This window comes from Heloderma suspectum, chromosome 2 (assembly GCF_057233095.1).
Source record: "Heloderma suspectum isolate Gila_16-S chromosome 2, 16-S_ref, whole genome shotgun sequence".
NCBI lineage: Eukaryota > Metazoa > Chordata > Lepidosauria > Squamata > Helodermatidae > Heloderma > Heloderma suspectum.
In genome coordinates, this window is record NC_139459.1 from 276,899,810 (window position 1) to 276,923,630 (window position 23,821).

A 23,821-nucleotide genomic window follows, 5' to 3' on the forward strand; every position below is an offset into this window, starting at 1 on the left:
CTCTCTCGTCTCTCATTCCCTCCCATGAAGCCTCCCATGCCGGCTTCAACACAGTTCCTGGTTTGTTTAAACCAGAGTTCCCCATTCCATTTGAAATGGGCAACTAAGGCTCAACGTTGTTTACCAGCCAGGATATTAAGCCAGACTCTGATCATGGCTTAATATCCTGTTTAGTAAACCAGCATTAAACCAGAGCTCCCCATTTCAGACATAACAGGGAATTCTGATATAAATCTACTAGATCTCTGTGACAAAGCTGCCATGCAAGGGGAGGAGTAAGGGCTGCATAGGCCTAGTGCTCATCCCTGGCTTCATAAACCATTACTTATGAAGGTGGGAATGTTACATAAGAAGCAACCCAATGTACAGCAGGGGTGTGGAACCTCTTTCAGCCCGAGGGCTGAATTCCATTTCGGAGAAGCTCGGGCAGGGTGGCGGCGGCAGCGGGGGGGCATTCCAGTGGTGGGCAGGGCCAAAAGCAAAGGTTGCAGGTTTAAAGACAAAAGGGGCATGGCCCCAAATACCAACACATTGTAACTTAAAGCTCCCATTGCCAGCAACTAAGCCTTAGGAGAGGCATTCCAGCCTTTTAGAAAGCCAGGCAACCACCAAATGATTGGTGGTTGTGGGAAGGGGTCTGTGGCCATCTGGGGAACCCTGGAGGGTCAGATTCAGTCCCCAGGAGGGGCCTGAGATTCCCCATTATACAAAATTTAGCATTCTAAGAACCTCAGCATTTTTTCTAGTTCTTAATGCTGTGAAGATATGCTTGAAAGCACATGGCCAATGCTTGCTGAAATCTCAGAAACCAGACTAATGGCTAAATAATAATTATGCTCAGTTTGCATAATTTGTAGAAGTCACAGAACTCCATTTCTCTTAGGCCATAGTGCTTATGTGTGTAGAGTACACCCAGGCTGCACATCACTGTCCTTCACCTCAAGAAAAGGCTCATTTTCCCCACAGCACAGTCCACCCTCTTTAGTGTTTCCTTCCCATTCTGCTTTTCTCAGGTGAGCAGGATATATTCTTTGTGATCTTTGGGTATCCCTCCTCTTCTCTAAACCTAAGAAGGCCCTCCTGGGGAATATCTGGCAGGAAATCATATTGTGTCAGGGGGCCTCCCCCCGCCCTCACTTAAAACTAGCCTCAGAACAAATAGAATAAAAACTAGAAGGCCTCATCATCCCAGCCAGCTCCTGATCTCATCCCAGAGCTCCCACTATGAAGACTCCATTTGCCCTGTCAGTCCTAATAGCTGCTCTCCTCTTCCCAGGATGCACGGTTCTCAGACTGGCTGCCCCCAGAAAACGAGGCTGGCTCCCCTGCCCTGGTGGGCCCCAGTGCCTTCAAGATCCCCTTCCTCATCCGTCAGAAGATCATAAGCAGCCTGGATGCGCCAGGGGCCCGTGGGGCTGACTGGAGAGCATTAGCCCAAAAGCTGCACCTCGACAGGTAAAGGGATTCTCTGTATAAAGCTGTGCTCCACAGCTAGCATAGACCACAGAGTGGGTGGATCTTGCCTTAGCAGCAGATGAATAGGGTGACTGTCTGGGCTATGGAAGTGAAATTGGGGTTTCTTTATGAAGGGGCAAAACACACCCAGCTGTGGCCACATTATTTCTCCTGAGGCATACTGGGGAGGGGGGGCAAGGAAGGGGAGGAGAGTGGTACTGGGGATTCTGATCTGGATTGTGACGACTTCCCCTCTTTCCACAGCCATCTCAGCTTCTTTGCTTCGAAACCCAGCCCAACAGCCATGATCTTGAACTTATGGGAGGCTCGTCACTTCCCCAATGGGAACCTCAACCAGCTGGCTGCTGCTGTGGCCGAGGTGGGCAAGCAGGACAGCTCCCTTTTCATGGTTTCAGAGGCTGAGTGCTAAGGCACTTGGAGGGGGCAGCACAGGCCTTCGCTGGGGAATGACAGGGGGCATCTCCATTGGAAGGGGACAGTGCTTCCGCACTTGTCCTGCTTTGACTATGCCTGTGTGCCCTGCCTGAGGCATGCTGGCCTCATGCCCTCTATTCCTTGTGCCAAATACAGACGGAAGGCAAGCACACTGCGCTCAGTCTCCTGTAGCCATGGAAAAGGTGACTGAAGGCCTGGCCTGGTGTGCTGCTACTGAGGCAGGTCTGGGACTGGCTGAGGGAGGCCTGTCCATTCTGCTGGAGTAGGCTGGCAATGGATTCTGACATGCTAATAGCTGGCTTGGTCATGTGCCCAAGGCCCTCTTCTACCCTAGCACAGGAAGAAAGGGGAAGGGAGATGGCTAGCCGAGTGCTCACTGTGCGTGGCCAGGACAAACAGGTAAGCTTGGTCTTGGAGCTCAGATGTCTGTGCCCCTCCCACTGCGGCCCCCAGGAAGCCCCATGCTGTGCTAAGGTAGAAGGTGGTGAGATAGCTCAGGATAATTCCGGAGCCATCTCTGTATATTTTTGCTCCAGTCCAAGAGATACTCAAGACTCAGTCATAGAGGGAAGCCCAGGGGTTGGTGGTTTGCAGACACTGGGAACCCCAAGGGGACAAGGGAGGGACAGGAGATATAGGCAGAGGGCAGCCCAGGGCTGAGGGCCATGCTGTACTTGATGGCTGGATCTGTGCCTCCTTAGTCCTTGCCCAGTGTATATGCAAAGGGAATTGTGCGTGTGCGTGGCAGTCCAATCTGTGCAGTGAACGTGTGCTGGACCAGACGGGTCCATGCCGTATTGTGTAAAGATCGTTTTTTATTCTGTATTCAAGTGCATTCAAGTATTTACACTTGGCCTTATGTACATATAAGCGTCCCGCACAACGTTTTGGCGGGCATGAATGTAAATAAATTATATATATATATTGCTACATGGGGCTTCTTGTGTCTATACTCACACTGAACCGATGGAAGTATCACCAGATCTGAAGCCAGACAGAGCCCTTGGCTAGAGATCAAGGACTCAGCAGAGCTCTCCTGAAAGCCCTGGGGGTGTGGGAATAACGTCCAGGAACCTCCATTTTAGATCCCGAAGTCAGAGCTACCTTGGGGCCTGGCTCTTCAGAAAAAGGGAGCTTGAGAATCCAGGGGGCTGCAGGAATTTGGTTTATTTCCCCCCCCCCTTGCTTGAGCATCAGTCATAGATGTTAAACAGAGCTGCAAAGATGAAACACCCACAACTACTCCGACTTGTCTTTCCTGCAACTTTGCGCAGCTGCCTCAAAGAAGAGTGAAACTCCGTGCTGTAGAGCAAGGTCTGGACCTGATAAAGAATGATCCAGTGTCCTCCTTACTGGTGGGTCTTTGCACGGCAGGCCACAGCAGCAATCAGTGCAGCTCCCTTCCCTGAGCCATCCTCTGACAGCAAGAATTTGACGCTACAGCCTGGAGCCAGCAGTGCCACTGTGTCCTGAAGTTTTTTTGAAAAGCTGGAAGCAGAAAGGGAGAAAGTCTGTGAGCAAGAGAAGCTGATGTTCAGCCGAGAATTTCACCCACCCCTGCTAGCAACACAGCACCTGGGTTACATGCTACCTGGCATCATAGGTCCTTGCAGTTTATGCCTCTTTCCTTGCCACAAAATAGGGGCAAAATCCCTCTTAATGATCTAAACTGGCACTGCAGAACCCTGAAGACAGGCATATGGTGTCCATAGATTATACAGCAGCTTAGCGATAGCCACCCTTTATCACAGTATCTCCAAGCCCTAGGGCCCTCTGGCTTTGTATAGACCAGTCCCAGCTCAATCTCTCCTATGCCCCCAAATACAGTTGCTGCCATCTCTGCCCATCCTGGTCATGCCATCCAGTGGGCAACCAAGGCTTCCACTCTTTTCCATGCCATGTGTTTAGTTGAAGCCTCGCTTGCCCCACCACCTGATGCGGAAAAACCAACTCACTAAGGGTGCATCTTGTACAGCGTCCCATCCACACCAACTGTCACCTCCAGCTTTGTCATGTGCTTGTTCTCTCGGATCTTCTCCACAATTGCAGCTACTCCAGCTGCACACACCTTAGCAGCACGTGAAGACACAGCGTGGCACACTTCCCTCACCACCTCGGCATCCTCAGGAGTCACGCTCAAGCCGAAATCTTCCAAGATGTCACAAATGTAATGGTGGCCTTGGCTGCTGCTTTCAGAACATTAGAATCAGTGGTGGACTCTTGCACCTTCTTGGGCTGTATGGTAAGTGGAAATGTGGGGGCTTTGGCATCTATTCTGTTCTGTTCAAAAGGGGTCTCTCTCTCTTAGACATGCATCCTGAAAGAACCCAGGGGTCTACGTGATCAACTGTGACCAGTGACTGAGTTTGCACATTCAAAGCACAAATGTCAGCACTGTGTCCAAATAAAAAACAAACCAAAATTCTGCATGATAAACACTCAAATTTGGTGCTCAAAACAAATTATTAAAATCAACAGAATGTATGCAAAGTTGCCTGCTTTCCATAAACTTGCTCAGTTTGTATGCTTGCAGTATTTAGAATCTGGGACAAGGGGGAGCTGTTTCTCAGAAGGAGATGTAAGGTTCGGCAAGATGGAGTTAAAAAATTAACCAAAGGAGGATAGACCTCCTCCAGAGAGGCAGAGAGAAATTGCACCTTGAACAATGGAGTCTTTTGCAAACAAAGCCTCAAACTGACATTCTGAGGAATATGACTTCTGCACCAGAACCTAGAATCTACATGGAATGGCAGGTTTTCTGGCTTAGGTTCAAGAGATATTGACTTACTCCTCGATGTGTGTTAGGAATTTGGTGGGGAAGATGTCTTTGGTCTGAAGTATAAATGACTCTCGGCCCTTAAAGAGGATCTTGCGAGATGCTAGCTCCAGCAGAATATAGCGCACTATCTCGCCCAGGTACATGCCACTGATGAGCTTCTCATACCTGTAGGGGAGATGGGGATGAGTGCCACACAGGGAGACTCTGGAGGCAGCCATCACTGCAGACACCAACCCACTCCCAACTACAGTTCTCCAGTCTCACCTCTGCTGGCCAGGATTGAGGGTTTCTCTATCCACTATGTCATCAAAAGATGTTATGTAGTGTTCAAGACAGCCATCGTCTCCAAATGCCCCCCATTCCATATTGATACACATTCTGCCCTCGTCACTCTCCACAGTGCCCACATTCCTCATCTCTTCCATGTAGCAAGCATTGGAACCCGTTCCTGAGATAAAATAAGGGATGGACATGGGTCACTGCTCTAAATGGGCCAGCATATTCTTCCCCACTCTGAGCCAGGAAACTCTTGGGCTCAAGGCTGGAGGAAGAATCTTCAGGCCGGTTACGTTTCCATTCCAAATGTCTCATTACAGAGAAAGGCTTACCTGCCAAGGAGCAGACCTCTGGAGCAACCCAGCCTCTGGCCATAAATCACAAAAGGAGGCCATAGACTCAAACAGAGTGGAGAAGGGCATCTGCCCTTGGGAAGACATCCCCCCTGGATTTCAAAGAGGGCATCACGTATATAATCTCACTGTCCACCCAAGACTGCTCCAACTCCCTATCCTCAGCTGTCCTGGGAATTTTACTGAAGGGCAGAGTATAACTCCTTAAAATAAATCATAAAGCAATACCCCTCTCCTTACCGACAATGAGGCCAACCTCACACTTGGGGTCAACATAGGCACATGCCATCATGGTTCCCACAGTGTCATTCACTAAGGCAACCACATCTACATCAATGTGCTGGGAAGAGAAAGGGAGGGAGAGACAGTCAGAGAGAGCCGCAAGATGTGTTACCAAGCAACACGATTCCCTATCACCACAGTAACCAGCACAGACCCACAGGCCCTGTCGCCTGGGAAATAGGCCCCCTCTTTCTCCCCTCTGTGTATCCTTGGGGCCATCAGCCTGAAGGGAGCTCTAAAGCTCTCTCACTGCTATCCAGCTAGCCTGGTGGAAGGACACAAGGGCTGCTGCTATGCCTTCCACCCTCTCACTGGGATATGTAGTGACCCACCACAGAGCAGACTGGGAGGGTTGAGGGGGCACTAGGAAAGGAGGAAGGCATTAAGCAAGCCCCATCAAGAATATAAAGGACAGCAATGCTTGAACGCCACTATGGCATAAAACCTCCCAAGCTTGACATACAATTCTTTCACCTCAGTCATCTCCAGCTGCAAGCCTTCCCTTTTCTGCCCCTTATGCCATATCCAAAGTACATGAACTCTACCAAATAAATACCCCACTTCCTAACACTGACAAAAGATATGAACCTAACTTATCTCCCACCTTGCACACCCCAACACATATTCTGTCTGTCTGTTTGTCTGTCTCTCTCTCATACACACACTCTCCACCAAACATGTGTGAGATACCAAGTTAGATTAAACCAAAACCCTGTGGGCAGAGCGATATACCATATGCATGCATGTGTAATAAACATGCAATGTTTTCCTAGGGGAAAGCTGCTGGGGGAGGGGCAATTTGTGGGGAGTGTGTGCTTGCTTGATGCTTCTCTGCTCTAAATGGTCCCGCAAAAAACATACCTTCTGCTCCCCACCTGGTTCCACATAAGGCAAGCTCACATTTGGTGGATAGGAAATTGCATTTCCCTTTTGAAAAAGCAGGTGTCAGGCCACTGTTGTGTGAGTATGCATATCGCAGGTAATTAGTCCCTACCCAGCTTGGATGTAATGATCAGCCAGGGTGCTGGGGGAACCCTGGCCTATTGTTTATGAGCAGCATGCTCATGCATGCTGCCTGATCCCTCCTGCTGCAAGTGGCTAAACAAATGACAGACCTTCTGTCCATGGTTTGTTTATCGTGACATGAGAACAGGAAACTGGCTTGTTTCTCCCTCAACAAGCCAGAGTCATAAGCCAGAGTTCCTGGTTCACACATAAACAAGGCATGGACACAAGGTTGGTGGTTTGTTTAGGCATTTCCACTTGCAGCAGGAGTGATCGGGCAGCATACACAAGCACAAAGCTCATGATTAGCATTACATCCAAACTGGGCCAGTCTGAACAGTCCAAGGCAAACCCTAACCCCTGCCAAATCTATCCAGCTCTTTGCACAGTGCAAGCCCTAACATACCTGTTGACGCTGTATTGCCTCTCTCAGCAAACTCACAACATCTTCTCCCACAGTACCTGAGGCACTGAATCTCTTGGTCCATCTCAGCAAGATGCCCTATGAAACCAAGAGCAAAATGGAATTGTACATCTGGTTTGTGTGCAGCTGGATTACTTTCTCTGCACTGCTTGCCCCCTATACGTTATCTGAGGAGGGCTTTGGACTCTGCTGTAGCTACACGGCACTACAGAGGTAGCAGCAGGGGATCTGCCTCTGGGTAAGTATAGGCAGGACACTGTGTCTAAAAAGAGTAACAACATTCACTAGCCCCTCTACATGTTGAGTTTTCATCAGGCATTGCTCGCCCATTTTCAAGTTTATCTTTGCAACTATAAGCATTTGAAACTTGCCCATGCCAACTTTGGCAGCTTTTCTGTGCTTGTACAGAACTGTAGCATACACAATGCTGTGCCCGAGTATAGGATGGAGAGATTGGTACTATTGGGGAGATGCCCTAATAGGATTTTTGTCCATAGTGACGTTCTCAACAGATAGTTGGATTTCACTATTGGGAGACCACATGAATATATCAGGCAATCCTCTGAGCTTCTATTTCAAATTATTTGCAAATGGTATAGCAGCAATGCTGTTCTCATCATATCTGGAGAATTTCCTCTCTCCATCTTGGGCACCACAAGCTAGTTCAGCCTCAAGTCTCTCTCACCCCCTCCCCCCGCAAAAGACATTCCACCAGCTCAGCATGAGGTTCCCATCCCTTGTTGATCCATACCTTGTCCAGGCTTATTTGATTGCAGGGAAAGGAAAAAGTGAAACCCAGCGGCAGCACAGTTCCCAACAAGTTATTCTTAGTTTGGAAATCCACAATACAGCTAACAATGTGGTCAAAGAGCTGCAGGAATGAAAGAGGCATCAGTGAGAAACAAATTTGGAGAGGAGATGACTCCACTAGCAAAGGGCTGCTGGTCCCAACACAAATAGGAGCATCCATCCCCATAGGCACCAGTGTCACTGCTGTGGGACCCAGCCAGTCTATAACAAAGGCCCATTCAATCCAGCCACATCACCTCCTCTCCTGCACCTACCTTTTGTGCAGTACTCTGAGTTATTTCCGTTGGAATGGTGTAAACCTCACTGATCATGTGCACGCCACCCTCCTGTTTGCTTCGCACCTGCACCAGCAGCACTCTGAAATTGGTTCCACCCAGATCCAGTGCCAGGAAGTCACCATTCTCTACAAAAGGTATACAGACAAAGAGCTTGGGTGAAAGAGACTATTTCCCACAACCTACCACCTGCTCCAGGTTGCTGCAAGTGCAACTTACTTTAGCCTCTTCTCCTGGGGTCAGTGCTAGCAGCCTCAACAAAATGGCCCAGAGGAAGTATCCCATTTGCTCTCCAGCACACCGATTTTCAATTGATGGCTTGGGACCCACTACTGGGTCCCTGACCTGAGGCGGGTTGCAACAGAAGCACTACCACCATACAAATATATGGTAAACAATTAAGAAGTGGGTCCCTAAAGACATGTTTGGGCTAAAGGGGGGGTGGTGTCCCAGGTCTGAAAAGGTTGGAAATTCCTGTTCTAGACGTGCTAAAAGATATCTGCATTGGTTATGCTGTGCCCATCTCAGTGAGAGGAACATAAACAGCAGCAACAGTCTCCAGTCAAATCAAAGGCCTGCCCCAGGTAAGCCCTAACAGCCTGGGAAGCTTTCTCCTGACCCAGGACAGCTTCCCTGAGGAAATAAAGACCATCTCAGCACTGAAAGGCTCTTCCCTCCCTAGAGATAGAGACATTCCCCAGCAGTTTGTTCTCTGCCCTCACCAGTGCCATCAGGCAAATGGCAGACAAAAGTGGGCAACATGCGGACAGAGGCTTTGCTGTTGGTCTCCTTCGACAGTCCCTTCTCCATCTCCTGTCTCATCAAGTTCCGCAGTCTTTCAAGGTCTACCATAGAAAGTCGGAAAGGTGCCAGGACCTGTGCCACCCCCTGGCGCTGGTTTTTCAGCCTTACTGCCACAGCTGCCATTCGGGCAGCCCCTAAGGTACTGCCACCCTCTGACAGGATGAATGTGGTGGCACATTCAGGAGTCAGCGATGTCAATGTCTGCTGCAGCATCTCACCATACCTGGAGGAAGAAGAAATGTCAGAGACTTTGAAGAACAATGGCTAACCCTAATGCTAACTCAGGCCATGATGCTGGTTATGTGCCTTTTTTGGCCTATCCTCCTCATTACAATTGTCAGCTCTGAGAGGATTAGGAAGATTTGTGGATGGATTAGTCTTTGGGCTTGTTGACATTATCCAAACATCAAAACAACAACTGAGCTCACTTCCTGAAACCACAGCCTCTTCACTTTGATTGTGTGAATAGATCCTCTAGCTTGGGAGGTTCCACTGTCCCAGGAAACTGATCAAAGCTGAGAGAGACTTAGATGGATGGATCCATTTGTCTGATTGGTATATGGGGTTACTGTCCTAGAAAGAATTGTTCAGCAGGAGAAAGGGCTGGATAGGTTTGCTGAATTGATAGTATGGATGTACAGATTGTATAAAATTAGTTCTGTCTGTGTTTCATGGATTGTCAGGTGCCTTTCATTCTGTCACCTGCCTATCAACGGAATCAGATTTTTTAGTTACAAATTTACCCAAATATGCATTCGCACAAATGCACATTTGCACAAATTCGCACACATTAAAGTGTGCAAATTCCCCCCAAATGCACATTTTCACATTTTAGCCTATGGGGGGAAATGCACATTCTTGGATGGTTTTTGTTTTTATTTTGCATATTTTTCTACGACAAAATTTGTGCAAAATTCAGGAAAGTTAGAAAAACTGTGCACAAGTCTGCAGAATCCATCCAGCAGGGGAGAAGCCAGTCCGTTGCAGAATGTGTGGGTCAGATTCATAAATATCTGAACTCATTTGGTTCCATTGTGGATTTCTCCAACATCCCTAATTAATAGTAGGAAAGAACGAACAGCTATACTGACTTAACGGTCTTCTAGGTTGAAGAGGAATATTTGGATAGATAAGCCACTGGAAGAAGGGTGCTCTTGGCTGATTAATCCAATCTAGGAGAAAGCTTGATCCAAAGATCTGCTCATAAAAGGGAGTCAAGGATACTGTGATTGTTGTCCAGTGGTCCAATGAATAGTGGGATTGGTGGGCCTCTTGGTTCTGATCTCAATAAATGCTCCTATACCCAATACAACTCCTTACTGCGTCTTGCTCCTGTACAAGTCTCCATCCACAGCCATAAAAATCTTCAGCTCTGACAGCCCTCGAGTAGTACGGATATGAGTAAGGATGGCAGCCAAACCAGCAGCACAGAGGTTGGCAGAACGGACAAATACAGCTTGGCATATCTGCTGCATGTGAAAGCAGTCTTGGTTGCTTGCCACCAGTCCCAGGCGAAAAAGGAAGCTCTTGGCTTTGGCTAGACCCACCTTTTCACTGTGATTAAAAAACATACATGAGTTAAGGAGGAGGCATGAGCAAGACTCTGAACTGGTTAATTGTTCATTGACCTCAGTAAAGGTTAATATTGCCTCTAAATGGAAATCTTTGAACCCTCCATCTATAATGGATTGCTACAGGCATGGGTGGACAGCTGCTCTTCTATTTAAGCTCATGTATTACAGAAGGACGTAGAAAGGAACAGAACAAGATACATGTGTCAGAAGGTGGGCTTTATTTACTACGGTGTTAACTCTCAAGACAGGAGTGAATCTTATACCTTGATTTCACTTTTATATACTAAATGAACTTGTACTATGCTTAGGAACATTGGAAGATGCATTATACCGAGTGAGACCATTGGTCCATCTAGCTCAGTATTGTCAACATTGACAGGCAGTGGCTCTCCACAGTTTCAGAGAGGAGTCTTCCCCAGCCCCACCTGGAGATACCAGGGATCGGACCTGGGACCTTTTGTATGCAAGGCATGTGCGCTATCACTAAATTGTAGTTCTTCCCAATTACATTCTTGGACATGAAACTTACTCTAATAAAGTGTATTTGTAAATTTAGTTCTTCGATAGCAAAATTAAAATTAAGTGTATGTGGGGTGGTGGGGAAGTATGGGACCAGAGCTACTTAAAGCCCATACCATAGAGAACATCTATCTCCATCCTCTGGGATGGCTTCAGCTTCCCAATCTCTAGAATAGGCCCTGAATCACATGAGACACTCACATTCTCATGTGAAATCTCATACAATGCAGCCCGCCAAGAATCCCATACATGTAGTTTACCGAGAGTACAAGAAAAGGCATCTCGTGAACCTGGTATACCTGGGGCCTCTCTGGAAATGCAAAAGTAATTAGAGCCAGCCTTTATACTACTGGAGAGTTTCACAGGTCACCTGTGCACCACATACCACACTAGGCTAGTTTTAAACTTGTAATGTGTTGTCGTTCACTAGTAGAATTATGTGAAAGAAATTTTAAAAAACTATTCCCCTTACTCAGTTTAGTATATACCTCTATATATGTCAGTCATAATTCTTCTTCTGTCTTTTTTGAAAGCCCTAATCGTCTGAACACCAGAGAAGGTGTTCTATATCAGTTGCTACTTTGGTTGCTTTCTTGCCACTTTTTTTTTTGAGATGGGGTTTCCTTTTTTGAGGACAGTGAGACCACATCAGTGATCTATATAGGAGCTGTAATATCTTCTAACCCTTTACTAATAATCCCTAAAACTCTGTTTGCCTTCTTGACAGTTGCAGCGCATTGGTCTGAGGTTTTAGGAGTGCTTCTCCAACAACTCTAAGTGGTAGTAGGTTATTTCCAACCCAATATAGCTTATGTGCAGCAGTTTTTCCACAATATGCATACTTCTGCAAATATTAGAACTGAATTTCTCCTACCAGTGTGGCCCTGCGCAAATGTAACACAGCCTTCCTACAAACCATGGTCTGCAAACTGGGAGTCAAACTTGGGAATACACACTGCCACCCACATGCCCTCTCACATACAAAATCTGCTCCTCTCCCTTAATCTAATTTAATGAATGTTACATCTGCACTGCTGTTAACTGTGGTAAATGCTAACCAAGTTTCTAAGCTTAATCAGGGCATGAAGTGGGTTTGCAAATAATGATTAAGAGGAACCTAGTTAAATTAACCATAGTTAATTTCAGTGCAGATGTACTACTAAACCAGAGGGGTGTAGTGGCTAGAGTGTTGGACTGGGAGCTGGGAGATCTGGGTTCTAGTCTCCACTTGGCCATGGAAGCTCACTAGGTGACTTTGGGCCAGTCACAGACTCTCAGCCCACTCTACCTCAAAGGGCTGTTGTTGTGAGGATAAAATGGATAGGGGGAGGATTATGTACCCTGCCTTGGGTTTCTTAACGAGGAAAAATGGTGCGATATAAATGTAATAAATAAATAAAAATAAATAAATAAATAAAAATAAACCATGGTTAAGGCTGACAAGGGAAGGGAGGAAGGAATTCATGCCAGTGCAGGAGAATGTACTTGTGAAGCTATCTCCTGATGAGCAAAGCATTTTACAAGGAGCCAGCATTGCTTACTCTCCTAGTATTGTGGGGTCGCTCTCTCATTTTTCACAGGGTCCCTTCAAATATATGTCATACATAAATGCCCTTTCCATATATGAAGAAGTATGACAGCCACTTGTCATACTTAGACATGAAGAACTAATTATAGACTGGTTTCCCTCTTTTTTTCCTACATGGAAAACACTCCCATATAGAAAATGAATAACACTGAAGACCCCACACAGGGCCGGTGTAAGACCACCACCTGAGGTGGGAGGACATGCTGCCGGGGGTGCGGGGGGGAGAGTATGAGCCTCCACTGAGGGGGGTGGAGTGTGAGCCACTGCTGTGTGTTGCTGCCGGCAGGGGCAGAGGGAGTGCAGGCGGGGAGACGGCACTTGTGACATGGCAGCACAGGTGTTCTCCAAGGTCACCTCCCTGCCAAGGCTTTGCTCTGAGGAAACAGTGCTCAGAAAAAGGCATTTGGGCTGGGCAGGCTCAGTGGAGAGCTGTGCTGAGCACTCTCTTGCAGTGGCATTTGCCCACCAGCGGGGCTCTCTAGAGTGCTCACCTTCCTACCTCACTTTGAGAGGCAGAGAGGGGCAAAAAGGAGCAGAAAATAGACAGGATTTGGAGGAAGCAGAGAGGTGAGATGGAGGCAAATAGGAGATTATGTGAAACACAGATACACAGTGTATCTGTGTGTTCTATAGCATATTCAAGTGAAAACAAGGAAATGCACCTGTATTGCCATGGAGGGTGCATTCAGATGAGGCTTTTATAACGCCATTGCCCTGCCACATTCACAGAATTTTAGAGGGGGTCCAGACATCATCTTCCACTCATGACCCTACCATGTTTTCCCACCACTTCTTCCATCTTTTTCCTTATCGCAGAAATCCGTTAAGGAAAAAAATATGGAATCGCAGCACAATGCCTTCTGATTAGTCGTGCTAGGAACCCTCCATCTGGAAGCACCCAGAATAACAAAGTATTAAATTATTAGGCTGGAAGAACAAAGATGTGAGTATGTGATGTCACATTTTGACCAATTCCCCTCATCTTCCTTGTCACAACTTCTCTACCCCCTCCTCCCACCTGATGAGAGATATACTTTATGAATGACTCCTCAATGCCCAGTTCTTTCATGCCTTCTTCTATCAGGACGTTCTGTTCTGAGAGAGATGACAGTGTATCTGTGTGTTCTATAGCATATTCAAACATGAAAGTTAACTCATTAATTCATCTACTTCAATGCATGTGCCACAGATTACATTAATTTTGAGGGCTCATCCCTCCTGGCTGTCTAGTCTAGGGCTAGTCTAAGAAGGCACGTCAAGCCTCACTCCACTACCGCTGAGGATATAAGGATGATCAGAGATCCCAAGACTGGCTTGGGTGACTCACTTACTGTACAATCTCCAGAATATCTTGGAGCTCCAGCTTTCCCTTGGTCAACAAGGGTGGTGTCAGGACCCCATTGAAGAGCTCACCCTTCTCAGCTAGACTAGCCAGAATAACACGGACAGTTTCACAGAAGTACATACTACTGATCAACTTCTCAAACCTGGCAGCAATAAGAAAGAAGAAAATCAGAGAAAGAAAAAGAAATTGGAGTGAAAGCAGTGAACACCCCTCCTGGGTGGCTGGCAGGTAATTGTGTTCAGTTTATCCTGTGTATATGAGAAGGCATGGCTGCTTCTTACAGCACCTGCTGCTTAGGCAGCCAGGACAACAAGTAATAACAATCCAGTCCAAGGATATAGGGCATCCTGGGGTTTGCATAGGATCCTGGGACTAGCTACACCTTAATGGTTCTAGGATCCTCATTTTTCCAGGACTGTTTTCTGCATATATGCCAAATCAGAAATCCTAAAAAATAGCAGCTTGGGGGGGAAAACTAAACCAAATGTACAGCCCTTATAAGTGCCATTTTTAAAAGCTCAAAAATACCAGACCAGAACCAGCTACATACTCAGTGTTGATTAACATCTTACTTTACTTTTTACACTTGAAGTTAATTCTCACTGGTGTTTGCAGCACTCACATGTGTTCAAACAGGGTCACCTGATGCACAGTGGCAAAGGTATTTGATATGTAAAGTGCAAATTGATCCTCAAAGTTAGAGAAACTCTGGCAGTAGTCTCAGGGCTGATCTACATTGTTCCTGTCATCGCAATGAATTCAGTGTCCTGTCGGGTTAAACGCTCTCGCATTAAAATGTGATTATCCACACTCACCCATTTTCCCCATTGCGGTGCTTCATCGAATGTGTGAGCTCGGTTCACACTCAAGAGCTGTGCTGTTTTCTTGCTCTTAAAGATGGAGGCTCTCATTGGAGGATCAGAAACTCTTCCTCTTTCTGCTGATTCCATGCCCACCATGCCTACCACGCTCACAGCTCTCGACAGCCCCATGTCGTGTTCCGGCTACTGATCACATAGCTTCCTCAGCACTCAATGTTTCCTTGGCAACAAGCAAAGGGCTGGATGCGCGTGCGCTTGTCTGATCTTAGAAGCTAAGCAGGGTCGGCCGCGGTCAGTAGTTGGATGGGCAACTGCCTGGGAATCAGGCTTCCTACACTGAGCAGGGGGTTGCTCTATCCCTTCAAATGAGACTAAGTTTTACCCCCTTTGGCTTTTTTTTTTTAAATTAAGGCGTTATCTTTGAAGAATCATGCCTTCGCCGCAATTTTTTTTAAAAATTCAGGCATGACCTTCGAAGATTCGAAAATTCAAAGATTTGAAGCTTCAAATCTTTGAATTTTCAAATCTTCGAAGACTCGAATCTTCGAAGATCATGCCTGAATTAGAAAAAAAAAATTGCGGAGAAGGCACAATTCTTCGAAGATAATGCCTTAATTTACCAAAAAAAAAAAAAAAATAGCCAAAGCGGAGGATAGAAGGGGGTAAAACTTAGTCTCATTTGAAGGGACAGAACAACCCCTTGCTCAGTGCAGGAAGCCTGATTCCCAGGTGGCCACCCATGCAACTGCTGACCGGGGCCGACCCTGCTTAGCTTCTGAGATCAGACAAGCGCATGCACATCCAGCCCTTTGCTTGTTGCCGAGGAAACACTGAGTGCTGAGGAAGCTATGCAATCAGTAGCCGGAAGACGACATGGGGTCGTCGAGAGCTGTGGCTGGACAGGAAGGAAATACAAACACCAGCGTATATGGACAGGCAGAGGAGGGGACTATGACCAGATACAGTAGCAAAGGTGGAAAATCAGAGCACATTAAGGGGAAATACTGGGATATCAGGGTATTGAAAGCGGGAGCACGGAAGTGGGAAATTCCAGTTCCAATTCGAGGCAGGTACTGCGTAGTGTGAAAGACGGGCAGTGAAACCTCATTGGGAGCAAAAAAACCCGTAAGTGTAGATCGGCCTTCAGCTAGACGTTATAACCTTGTTTCTCCTGCACAAATCTTTGTCTCTTTCCATGACTCAAAATCTCTCTGCTCTTCCCTATCCTTATTGCTCTCATCAATTCTACGCTTTCTCCCCTTCCTCCAAAATGCCTGAATGTTGCCAGGAATCCAAATATTCTGTTCTGAATGGGCTATGTACACTAAGAAAATGCTAACTAAACAATTACAAACACAGATCTGGAGGTTCTTGTCAGAAACTGCATTTTGGGGCACTGGGTATACATAACCCCCATTCTTCCACTGGATCCGATTAATCAATGATCAATAATTGATTAGTCATTTTCTTTTCCTGCTACAGTACCTTTCCTAGAAGGAGGATCCTTTGCAGGACAAAGTACAGCACCATCAAACAGGCCAGTGCTTCACAGCCTGCACCAAAGGCACCCTCCCCACTTCCTTCATTGTGACCCACCTGCATTTGCCTGGGTCCATGGTCTGCTTATCCATTAACACGTCAAACTCTGTCAGCAGGTCATCCAACTCGCCAGCATTTCCAAGAAAGCCCCATTCTAAGTTCACACACATGTGTCCCTCACTTTCCTCCATGCCTGCTATGCGCTGTTTCTCCTCCATGTAGCAGCAGTTAGTGCCAGTGTCTACCATGAGCAGGATGAGAGATGGCAGAATGCAGAAGGATAGGAGGAGCCCAAAACAGAGGAAATCGCCATTTTAATAAAACTTCTGATTGCAAGTCAATGACAAAACTAAATGAAGCATTGCCGTACTGTATAAGATGCAGAGTCCTTCTATGCCACTATCCTTTCTTTGACAATAGCTAGTGCCTGCCATTTTGATAAAATGTAAGATCTTACTGATATGTGTGTATAGAATAACCCACCACCCTAATTCTTAATAGTCAGAAAAACGGTTTTTAGTCCTGTGGTGTGGTTATACCCATCCTCAAAACTGGCAGCATCCTGTTGCCTATGCTGCCTTCATGGACACAGTCCAATACTCTGTTAGAATGCTTCTACATCTGTGTGGTGTAGTGGTTAGAGTGTTGGGCTGGGACTTGGGAGATCCAGGTTCAAATCCCCACTCAGTCATGAAGCTCACTGAGTGACTTTGGGCCAGTCACTGACTCCCAGCCTAACCTACCTCACAAGGTTGTTTTTACATGAAGAGGAGGAAGACCATGTAACCGCTTTGGGTTCCTTGCAAGAGGAATAAAGGCAGGACATAAATGTAATAATAAATAAATAACATAAAGAATAGCAAGTTTCTGGGCAAAGAGCCTAATGTAAGGCATGTGTGATCCTTCCAGCTCAACCACACATCTAGCACACACCTAGCTTGTGCTTACCTATCAATAGCCCAATTTCACATGGCTCTCCTTTAGCATTACAGCTTAGCAAGACTCCCACAGTGTCATTCACCACAGCAAGGACCTCTATTTGGTAGTTCTGGAGTGGTTAAAAGAGAAAGATCAAAGCGACTCTCTTGCTCCCTTGCTTGCTCTCCTGCGCTCGTGCTCTCTCTCTCTCTCTCTCTCTCTCTCTCTCTCACTCACTCACATACACACACACACTGCTTCAGTCACAGCTGACCCAGCCATTGTCCTTACCTTGCAATGCTGGTTAATTGCCATTTGTAGCAATTGTGTCACATCACGCCCCTCCACACCTGGCCACCGACAATCCTTTGTAAATCTGATCAGCTTACACTAAGGGAAAACAAGACAGGGAGGCCTTTGAGAACTCCAGCGCCTCCAATGAGCCACTATGAAACCCAGACCTGCATTCTACAAGGACCCCTTTCCAGGGCAGAATGTGTGGACTAACAACTCTGCTCCCCAAGCCCTCAGAGCCAGAGCCAGCCCAAGACATTTTCCTGCCTGGGGCCTATGAAATCCCCCCCACCCCACCTTCCACATAAAGGAGGTAACTATAGTGGTAGTTGAATCTTATTTCAACACTGGCAGTAGGACAGTGTCCACCACACCCAAGGACAGCAGAGTAGCTTTGGACAGCCTCCCTTAACCTGGTGAAGACCCCAGATGTTAGGTCTTCAAGTTCCATCAGCCCCAACCAGCATGGCTAATGGTTAGGAATGCTGGGAGCTGCAGTCCAAAACATCTGGAGGGCACTAGGTTGGGGGAGGCTGGCTTAGGGATGCAGGGCCTTCCAACGCTGCTTCTCCCACATCTGGTACCTCGGTAGAAACCTCACTTTGCCTAACAGTAAGGTTGGCCCCGCTCACAGCCAATTTGCCTCCTCCACACAGGAGGGAGAGGCCAAGACAGGAGCATACAAAACTTTTCCTCAGATCCACCTTTTCTCTTGGGAGCGTTTTCAGGCTACATGCATGGCTACGTTTGGAGTCACTTCTGCCTCCACTTCATCCTTCCCACTTAAGTCAATGCCCTCCCAAGAAACACCAGACCTCTTCAGTCTCCCATACAGTCTGCTGCTGAGCCAACAAAGAATTCACCTGGGTCAGTGAGTTATGTTCGCAAGGGAAGGGAAAGCTCAAGCCCAGAGGCAAATATTTCTTGTTGATGTTAAGTCCGCTCAAAAACGTGGACAGGCATTGTGCCATGAATTCAAAAACCTGGAAAAGCAAACAGGGCATTACAAGTACGAAAGGCCCTCCTCCTCTTCTCCCACAAAGCACTCTGTTCACCTCAGGGCATGGTGCCAAATGTTCCCACAGAGTACAATACAGAACCAGCGATTTCACCAGAATGGTCACCTCACCAAATCATCTAGCATTTTTTTCATCATCCTGAGGTATGATGATGATGATGATGTTCTTAAAAATCACTGTTGTTGTTGTTGTTGTTCAGTCGTTCAGTCGTGTCCGACTCTTCATGACCCCATGGACCATAGCACGCCAGGGACTAGTTCCAATACAGGAAAGGCCAGTCATGCTAAAGCACTACTGCAGAGGATTTAAACTTGTATCAAACTAGGTGAGACAAAGGACATCTCTACACCAGCCTAAAATCCTTCATTTAAAATGGGGCTTTCTGATTCCGTTTTAAATGCAGGATCACGACGACTCCCTTTTTCACATGCTTCCTTTCCCCCCACCCTTTCCCCCCTCCTTCTCCCCGTATCTGAGTCTTCCAGTATCTTTCATTGATCTCGCTCCTCTGCTTGCCACTTTCACTCTTTTCATGGAGGAAACTGAAGTGGAACACAACCCGGTAATTTGATAGCTCATTATCTGCGATCTATTTCAAAATGGAACAAAGGGCATGTAGTGCAGGAGATGCCTTCAGTGATCATGGTGTCATGTGAAGAGCCCACAAACTTCCATGAAGGAGCAATCTCAATCACAGGATAAAAGCCCAGTGTGAAGGAGCCCAAAGTTAATGTAGGCAGCAGAAGACCAATATGATCATAATCACAAGTGGAATGGACAAAACAAGCTGAAGAACTCAAGAGAGAGGAACTTTACCTCCTCCCCATTGCCAATGATAACCTTCTCAGGAAGTGGAAATGTCCTTTTCTTCAGCACCTCCGGTTCATCCAGGTCATCTGTCAGTTGTAACAGCAAGACCTTCACATGACTCTGGGACAGCTCTAGACCCAGAAAATCACCTTCCTCTGCAACAAAGATGTGAATATAATGGTAGCTAGTGACGCAGGCCGCTTATGTCTCACTCATCCTAGGGTTGCCATAATTTGTATTTTTAAATTGCTAGATTTCTGGGGAGGGGTGTCTCCAGGATTTTTGTTTGTTTAGCCAAACTTCAGTGCTAATCAATGGGAAATTTTAAATGTGAATATATACAAAATTATTACATACAAAGTAAGCAATGGTGGATTATTTAACTGGGAGAGGAGGGAACACTATGGGATTTAAATGGCACATGCTAAACTACAAAACACAAAAGGCCAGGGGTGGGCACTCTTTAGGCTTGTGGGATCTACTTCATTTTTCACTAGAATCCCGAGGTCCAGAAACTGGAGCCAGGTGAGAAATAGTGGCTCAGGAAGGCAGACCTAGTACTGGCATGTTCAGCCCAGGAATTTGTTTTCACATCTGGAGCTTGCACACAAATTCTTTCACAAGCAATCGCATCCCAGGCCACCTCTCAGCCAACAGCAGCATCCATGGTGTCATCATGTCACTAGGTAGGCAAACTGAGGTCAAAATGCAAGTTACCAGATTCTGGGACATTCCTAGACCAAAACTGGGGAAGCATCCCTACCTGGCCTGTTCCGTTCCTTTTAACAACAGCTTGGTCTGCAGAAATTGGCAAGCAAGCTTTTCACAGCATGGAGATAAACAGTGACCTGGTTCGCACAATTATCGTGGGTTGTTTAACCCATAGTGATCGTGTGAACTAGCCTGATATCCTATCTATCTATCTATCTATCTATCTATCTATTCATTCATTTCATTTCTATACTGCCCAAAAGCTGTGGGCGGTTCACAAAAATTAAAACCAAAGAGCACACAATAAAACAATACAAAATATATAAAACATTAAAACCACAGTAAACAATACAACCAGAATAAAACATAGCAGCAATGCAGGGATTTAAAATACAGATTTAAAACAGCAAAGCTAAAAGTCTAAAGAGCTAAAATGTTAAAATGCCTGGGAAAATAAAAAGGTCTTCACCTGGCGCCGGAAAGAACACAATGTAGGTGCCAGGCGAACCTCACTAGGGAGCTCATTCCACAGGCAGGGTGCCACAGCAGAAAAAGCCCTCCTCCTAGTAGCCACCCGCTTCACTGCCTTTGGCAGGGGCTCATGGAGAAGGGCCGCTGATGATGATCTTAAGGTCCGGGCAGGCACAAATGGGAGGAGGCGATCCTTCAGATAACATGGCCCCAAGCCGTTAAGGGCTTTGAATGTTAACACCAGCATTTTGAATCGGGCCCGGAAATGGACTAGTAGCCAGTGCAGCTGGAAAAGTACTGGCATAATATGAGCTCGTTGGCCAGTCCCTGTTAACAGTCTTGCTGCCCTATTTTGGACTAGCTGAAGTTTCCAGACTGTTTTCAAAGGCAGCCCCACATATAACGCATTGCAGTAATCCAGACGAGAAGTTATCAGAGCATGGATAACTGTAGCTAGGCTATCTCTGTCCAGATAAGGGCGTAGTTGGTATACCAGCCTAAGCTGATAAAAAGTGCTCCATGCCACTGAGTTCACCTGTGCCTCAAGTGACAGTTCTGGATCCAGGAGCACCCCCAAAGTATGAACGTGATCCTTTAGGGGGAGTGCAACCCCCTCCAGAACAGGCTGAATATCACCTAGCCGGGCAGACAAACCACCTGCTAACAATACCTCCGTCTTGTCTGGATTGAGTTTCAGTTTATTGGCCCTCATCCAGCCCATTACCATGCCCAGGCCCTGATTCAGAACAGCCACTGCCTCACCTGGGTTTGATGAGAAAGAGAGGCAGAGCTGGGTGTCATCCGCATATTGATGGCACCTCAGCCCACACCTCCGGATAACCTCCCCCAGCAGTTTCATGTAGATGTTAAACAGCATGGGGGATAAAATAGAGCCCTGTGGAGCCCCATGGCATAATTGCCATGGCACAGAGCAATAATCAGCCATCCAAGTAGGAGCGGAACCACTGCAGTGCAGTGCCTCCAACTCCCAACCCAGACAACCTATCCAGAAGGATACCATGGTCGATGGTATCGAAAGCCGTTGAGAGGTCCAGGAGAATCAACAAGGTCACACTCCCCCTGTCCCTCTCCCGGCAAAGGTCATCCCACAGGGTGACCAAGGCAGTTTCCGTTCCAAAACCAGGCCTGAAGCCTGTCTGAAATGGATCTAGATAATCCGTTTCATTCAAGAGTGCCTGGAGCTGTCCTGCAACCATCCGTTCAAGTACCTTGCCCAAGAAGGGAATGTTGGACACTGGCCTATAATTGTTAACATCCTCCGGGTCCAGGTTAGGCTTTTTCAGGAGTGGTCTGATTACCGCCTCTTTTAAAGAGGCCGGCACCACTCCCTCTCTCAAGGAGGAATTTACAACCTCCTGGACCCAGCCGAACATCCCCTCCTTATTTGATTTAATAAGCCATGAAGGGCAAGGGTCAAGCACACAAGTGGTCGATCAGACTTGGCCAAGCACCTTGTTTGCATCCTCAGGCCTCCGTAACAATGTGCTAATGTCTGCACATCAAGCTGTGTTAAAGGTTCTGCTACAGGGGCTGTTTCAAAAGTTGGCAAGCCTAATGAAGCTGGAAAGGAGTCTAGACCACAGTTTTGGGAGACAACATCTGGACAACTGCCACAAAGTACACTTACCAGTGCCATCAGGCAAGGTACAAACATGAGAGTTCAACATGGGTAAGGAGCCAGTTTCTTTAACCTTCTGCTTTAGGCCCCTCTCCATAGCTGCCAACATGGAGTCCTTCACTTGCAGAAGCTGCTCCTTGGATAGGTAAAAGGGCTGTAGATATTTCTGGATCTGGCCAGGAATAGGGGAAACTTTAGAGGAAGTGCGGTGGGGTGCTAATCTGTGAACAGAAGACATCTCTTTGGTCCCTAGGGCTGTATCTAAGCCTGACTTGGAAATGGCCAGCAATGCACTATCAATACTTGTCCTTGGCTTGGGAACAACATGCATCTCCCTTGAGGATGGTGCTGAACTCGAATGGGACATGATAAAAGACATAAAAGAGGAACTGGTGAGACTGGATTCCTGCTTGGGAACTGGGAAAAAGTCCCTTGAAGTGTGGCTTGCAGTATTGGTCTCCTGGGGATCTGTGGCACTGGGCCCTAACTTGTTATAAGCAAATATAGTGTTGGAGCTGGGATGTGAGCCCGAAGAGTGATTTATCACAAGGGAAACTTTATGGGAGTTCTCGAAAGCTGGGCCTGAATCTGACGTGGTATTTAGCATAAAGGAAACTCTTGAAGCTCCCTTGCTAGCTGGACAAAAATCTGATACGGCTTCTGGCACACTGGAACTGGAAGCCCTGTACCCTGACTTGAGGCAAGACTCCTTGGAAGGGAGGCTTCGGTCCGGTCCTGACATGGCATCAACTGCAAAGGCCCTTGCCTGTCAAGTCACCAAACAACAGAGAAACGTGGGGGTGGGGAAGAGGCTGGCTCGTGTGTGGTGGACTCGGAAGTCAATTTGGATGCAGGGCAGGGCAGGAAGTGAGCGGGCCACCTTTTTGGCGCCTGGGCCTGGCAGGAAACGCCAGAAGGCTCGGTGTTGTAAAGGGTGGGTGGGGAAGGGCAGAGGGAGTAAGGAAATGTGGAGTGGGCAGAGGTGACGGTAGAAAGCAGAAAAAAGGGAGAAGGACAGAGGGTGAGCAGGAGAGAGAGGGGGGGGAGTGCACTGGGGGTGGGGCAGAGCAGTGTTGAGGCAGTTGGAAGCACAGTGCAGTTGCAGTGAGAGTAGAATGGAAAGGGGAGGGGGGGAGAATTGAGCCCAGGACCATGGATTTATACACATTCTAGAGAAGACCATCTCACTGTCTAGCTATGCCTTTTCCTGGTTCACACTGAGAAGCCATTTTTTAATGTCCCCCAGGAGCGGATGGGAGGGAGCAGCCCACAGAAATCAGTGGAAGAAAATTTTAACCTAGCTGTAATGGGCACCAGCAGAATCACCCCTCAAACTGAAGGTAGCAATAAAGAGAGTTCGTGTCCTTTCTAACTCAGGTCTCATGTTGTAATTTTTTAAGGGTTTTTAGTTTTTCAATTATCTTGCTAAAACAGATTCCATTGCAAACGCAGTCCATTCTCTCCATATTGCAGGTCGGAGGGGGCTGCCTGGGAGAGAGGGGCCTGTCACAGCTCTGCCATGTATTTCACTCTGTGAATATTGCAGACTGAGTGTCAGGCTGAGGCTGAGAAAGTTGGGGGTTGGGTGAGAGCAGAGTATAAGAACCCTGCAATGTAGTCCACTGTTATTATACCCCTATTGTAAGTGAGAGAG

General features: G+C 47.1%; 2 protein-coding genes across 4 annotated transcripts in view; one reads left to right on the top strand and one right to left on the bottom strand.

Annotated features, from left to right (window-relative positions):
- UNC5A (unc-5 netrin receptor A) overlaps nucleotides 1–2,842 on the top strand; it is a 98,213-nt gene extending 95,371 nt beyond the window's left edge. For both annotated transcript variants that reach the window (XM_084839361.1, XM_084839362.1), the window contains 2 exons: nucleotides 1,277–1,455; nucleotides 1,720–2,842. In XM_084839361.1, the coding sequence (XP_084695487.1) occupies nucleotides 1,277–1,455; nucleotides 1,720–1,885 (345 nt within the window). In that variant the 3' untranslated portion in view covers nucleotides 1,886–2,842. The remainder of the gene's footprint in view (nucleotides 1–1,276; nucleotides 1,456–1,719) is intronic.
- Nucleotides 1–23,821, bottom strand: part of HK3 (hexokinase 3) — a 74,628-nt gene that overhangs the window by 24,491 nt on the left and 26,316 nt on the right. Inside the window, exons 3-19 of one of the 2 annotated variants that reach the window (XM_084839357.1) lie at nucleotides 22,177–22,339; nucleotides 19,353–19,501; nucleotides 18,381–18,500; nucleotides 17,515–17,613; nucleotides 17,254–17,353; nucleotides 16,363–16,546; nucleotides 13,932–14,087; nucleotides 10,240–10,473; nucleotides 8,838–9,142; nucleotides 8,095–8,243; nucleotides 7,782–7,901; nucleotides 7,013–7,108; nucleotides 5,560–5,659; nucleotides 4,955–5,138; nucleotides 4,700–4,855; nucleotides 3,867–4,097; nucleotides 3,265–3,399 (exon numbers count right to left, since the gene is read on the bottom strand). In XM_084839357.1, coding sequence (XP_084695483.1) covers nucleotides 3,265–3,399; nucleotides 3,867–4,097; nucleotides 4,700–4,855; nucleotides 4,955–5,138; nucleotides 5,560–5,659; nucleotides 7,013–7,108; nucleotides 7,782–7,901; nucleotides 8,095–8,243; nucleotides 8,838–9,142; nucleotides 10,240–10,473; nucleotides 13,932–14,087; nucleotides 16,363–16,546; nucleotides 17,254–17,353; nucleotides 17,515–17,613; nucleotides 18,381–18,500; nucleotides 19,353–19,501; nucleotides 22,177–22,339 — 2,681 coding nt within the window. Of the gene's footprint in view, nucleotides 1–2,710; nucleotides 3,400–3,866; nucleotides 4,098–4,699; nucleotides 4,856–4,954; nucleotides 5,139–5,559; nucleotides 5,660–7,012; nucleotides 7,109–7,781; nucleotides 7,902–8,094; nucleotides 8,244–8,837; nucleotides 9,143–10,239; nucleotides 10,474–13,931; nucleotides 14,088–16,362; nucleotides 16,547–17,253; nucleotides 17,354–17,514; nucleotides 17,614–18,380; nucleotides 18,501–19,352; nucleotides 19,502–22,176; nucleotides 22,340–23,821 lie in introns of those variants that run through there. The other variant, XM_084839358.1, reaches the window with a different exon arrangement.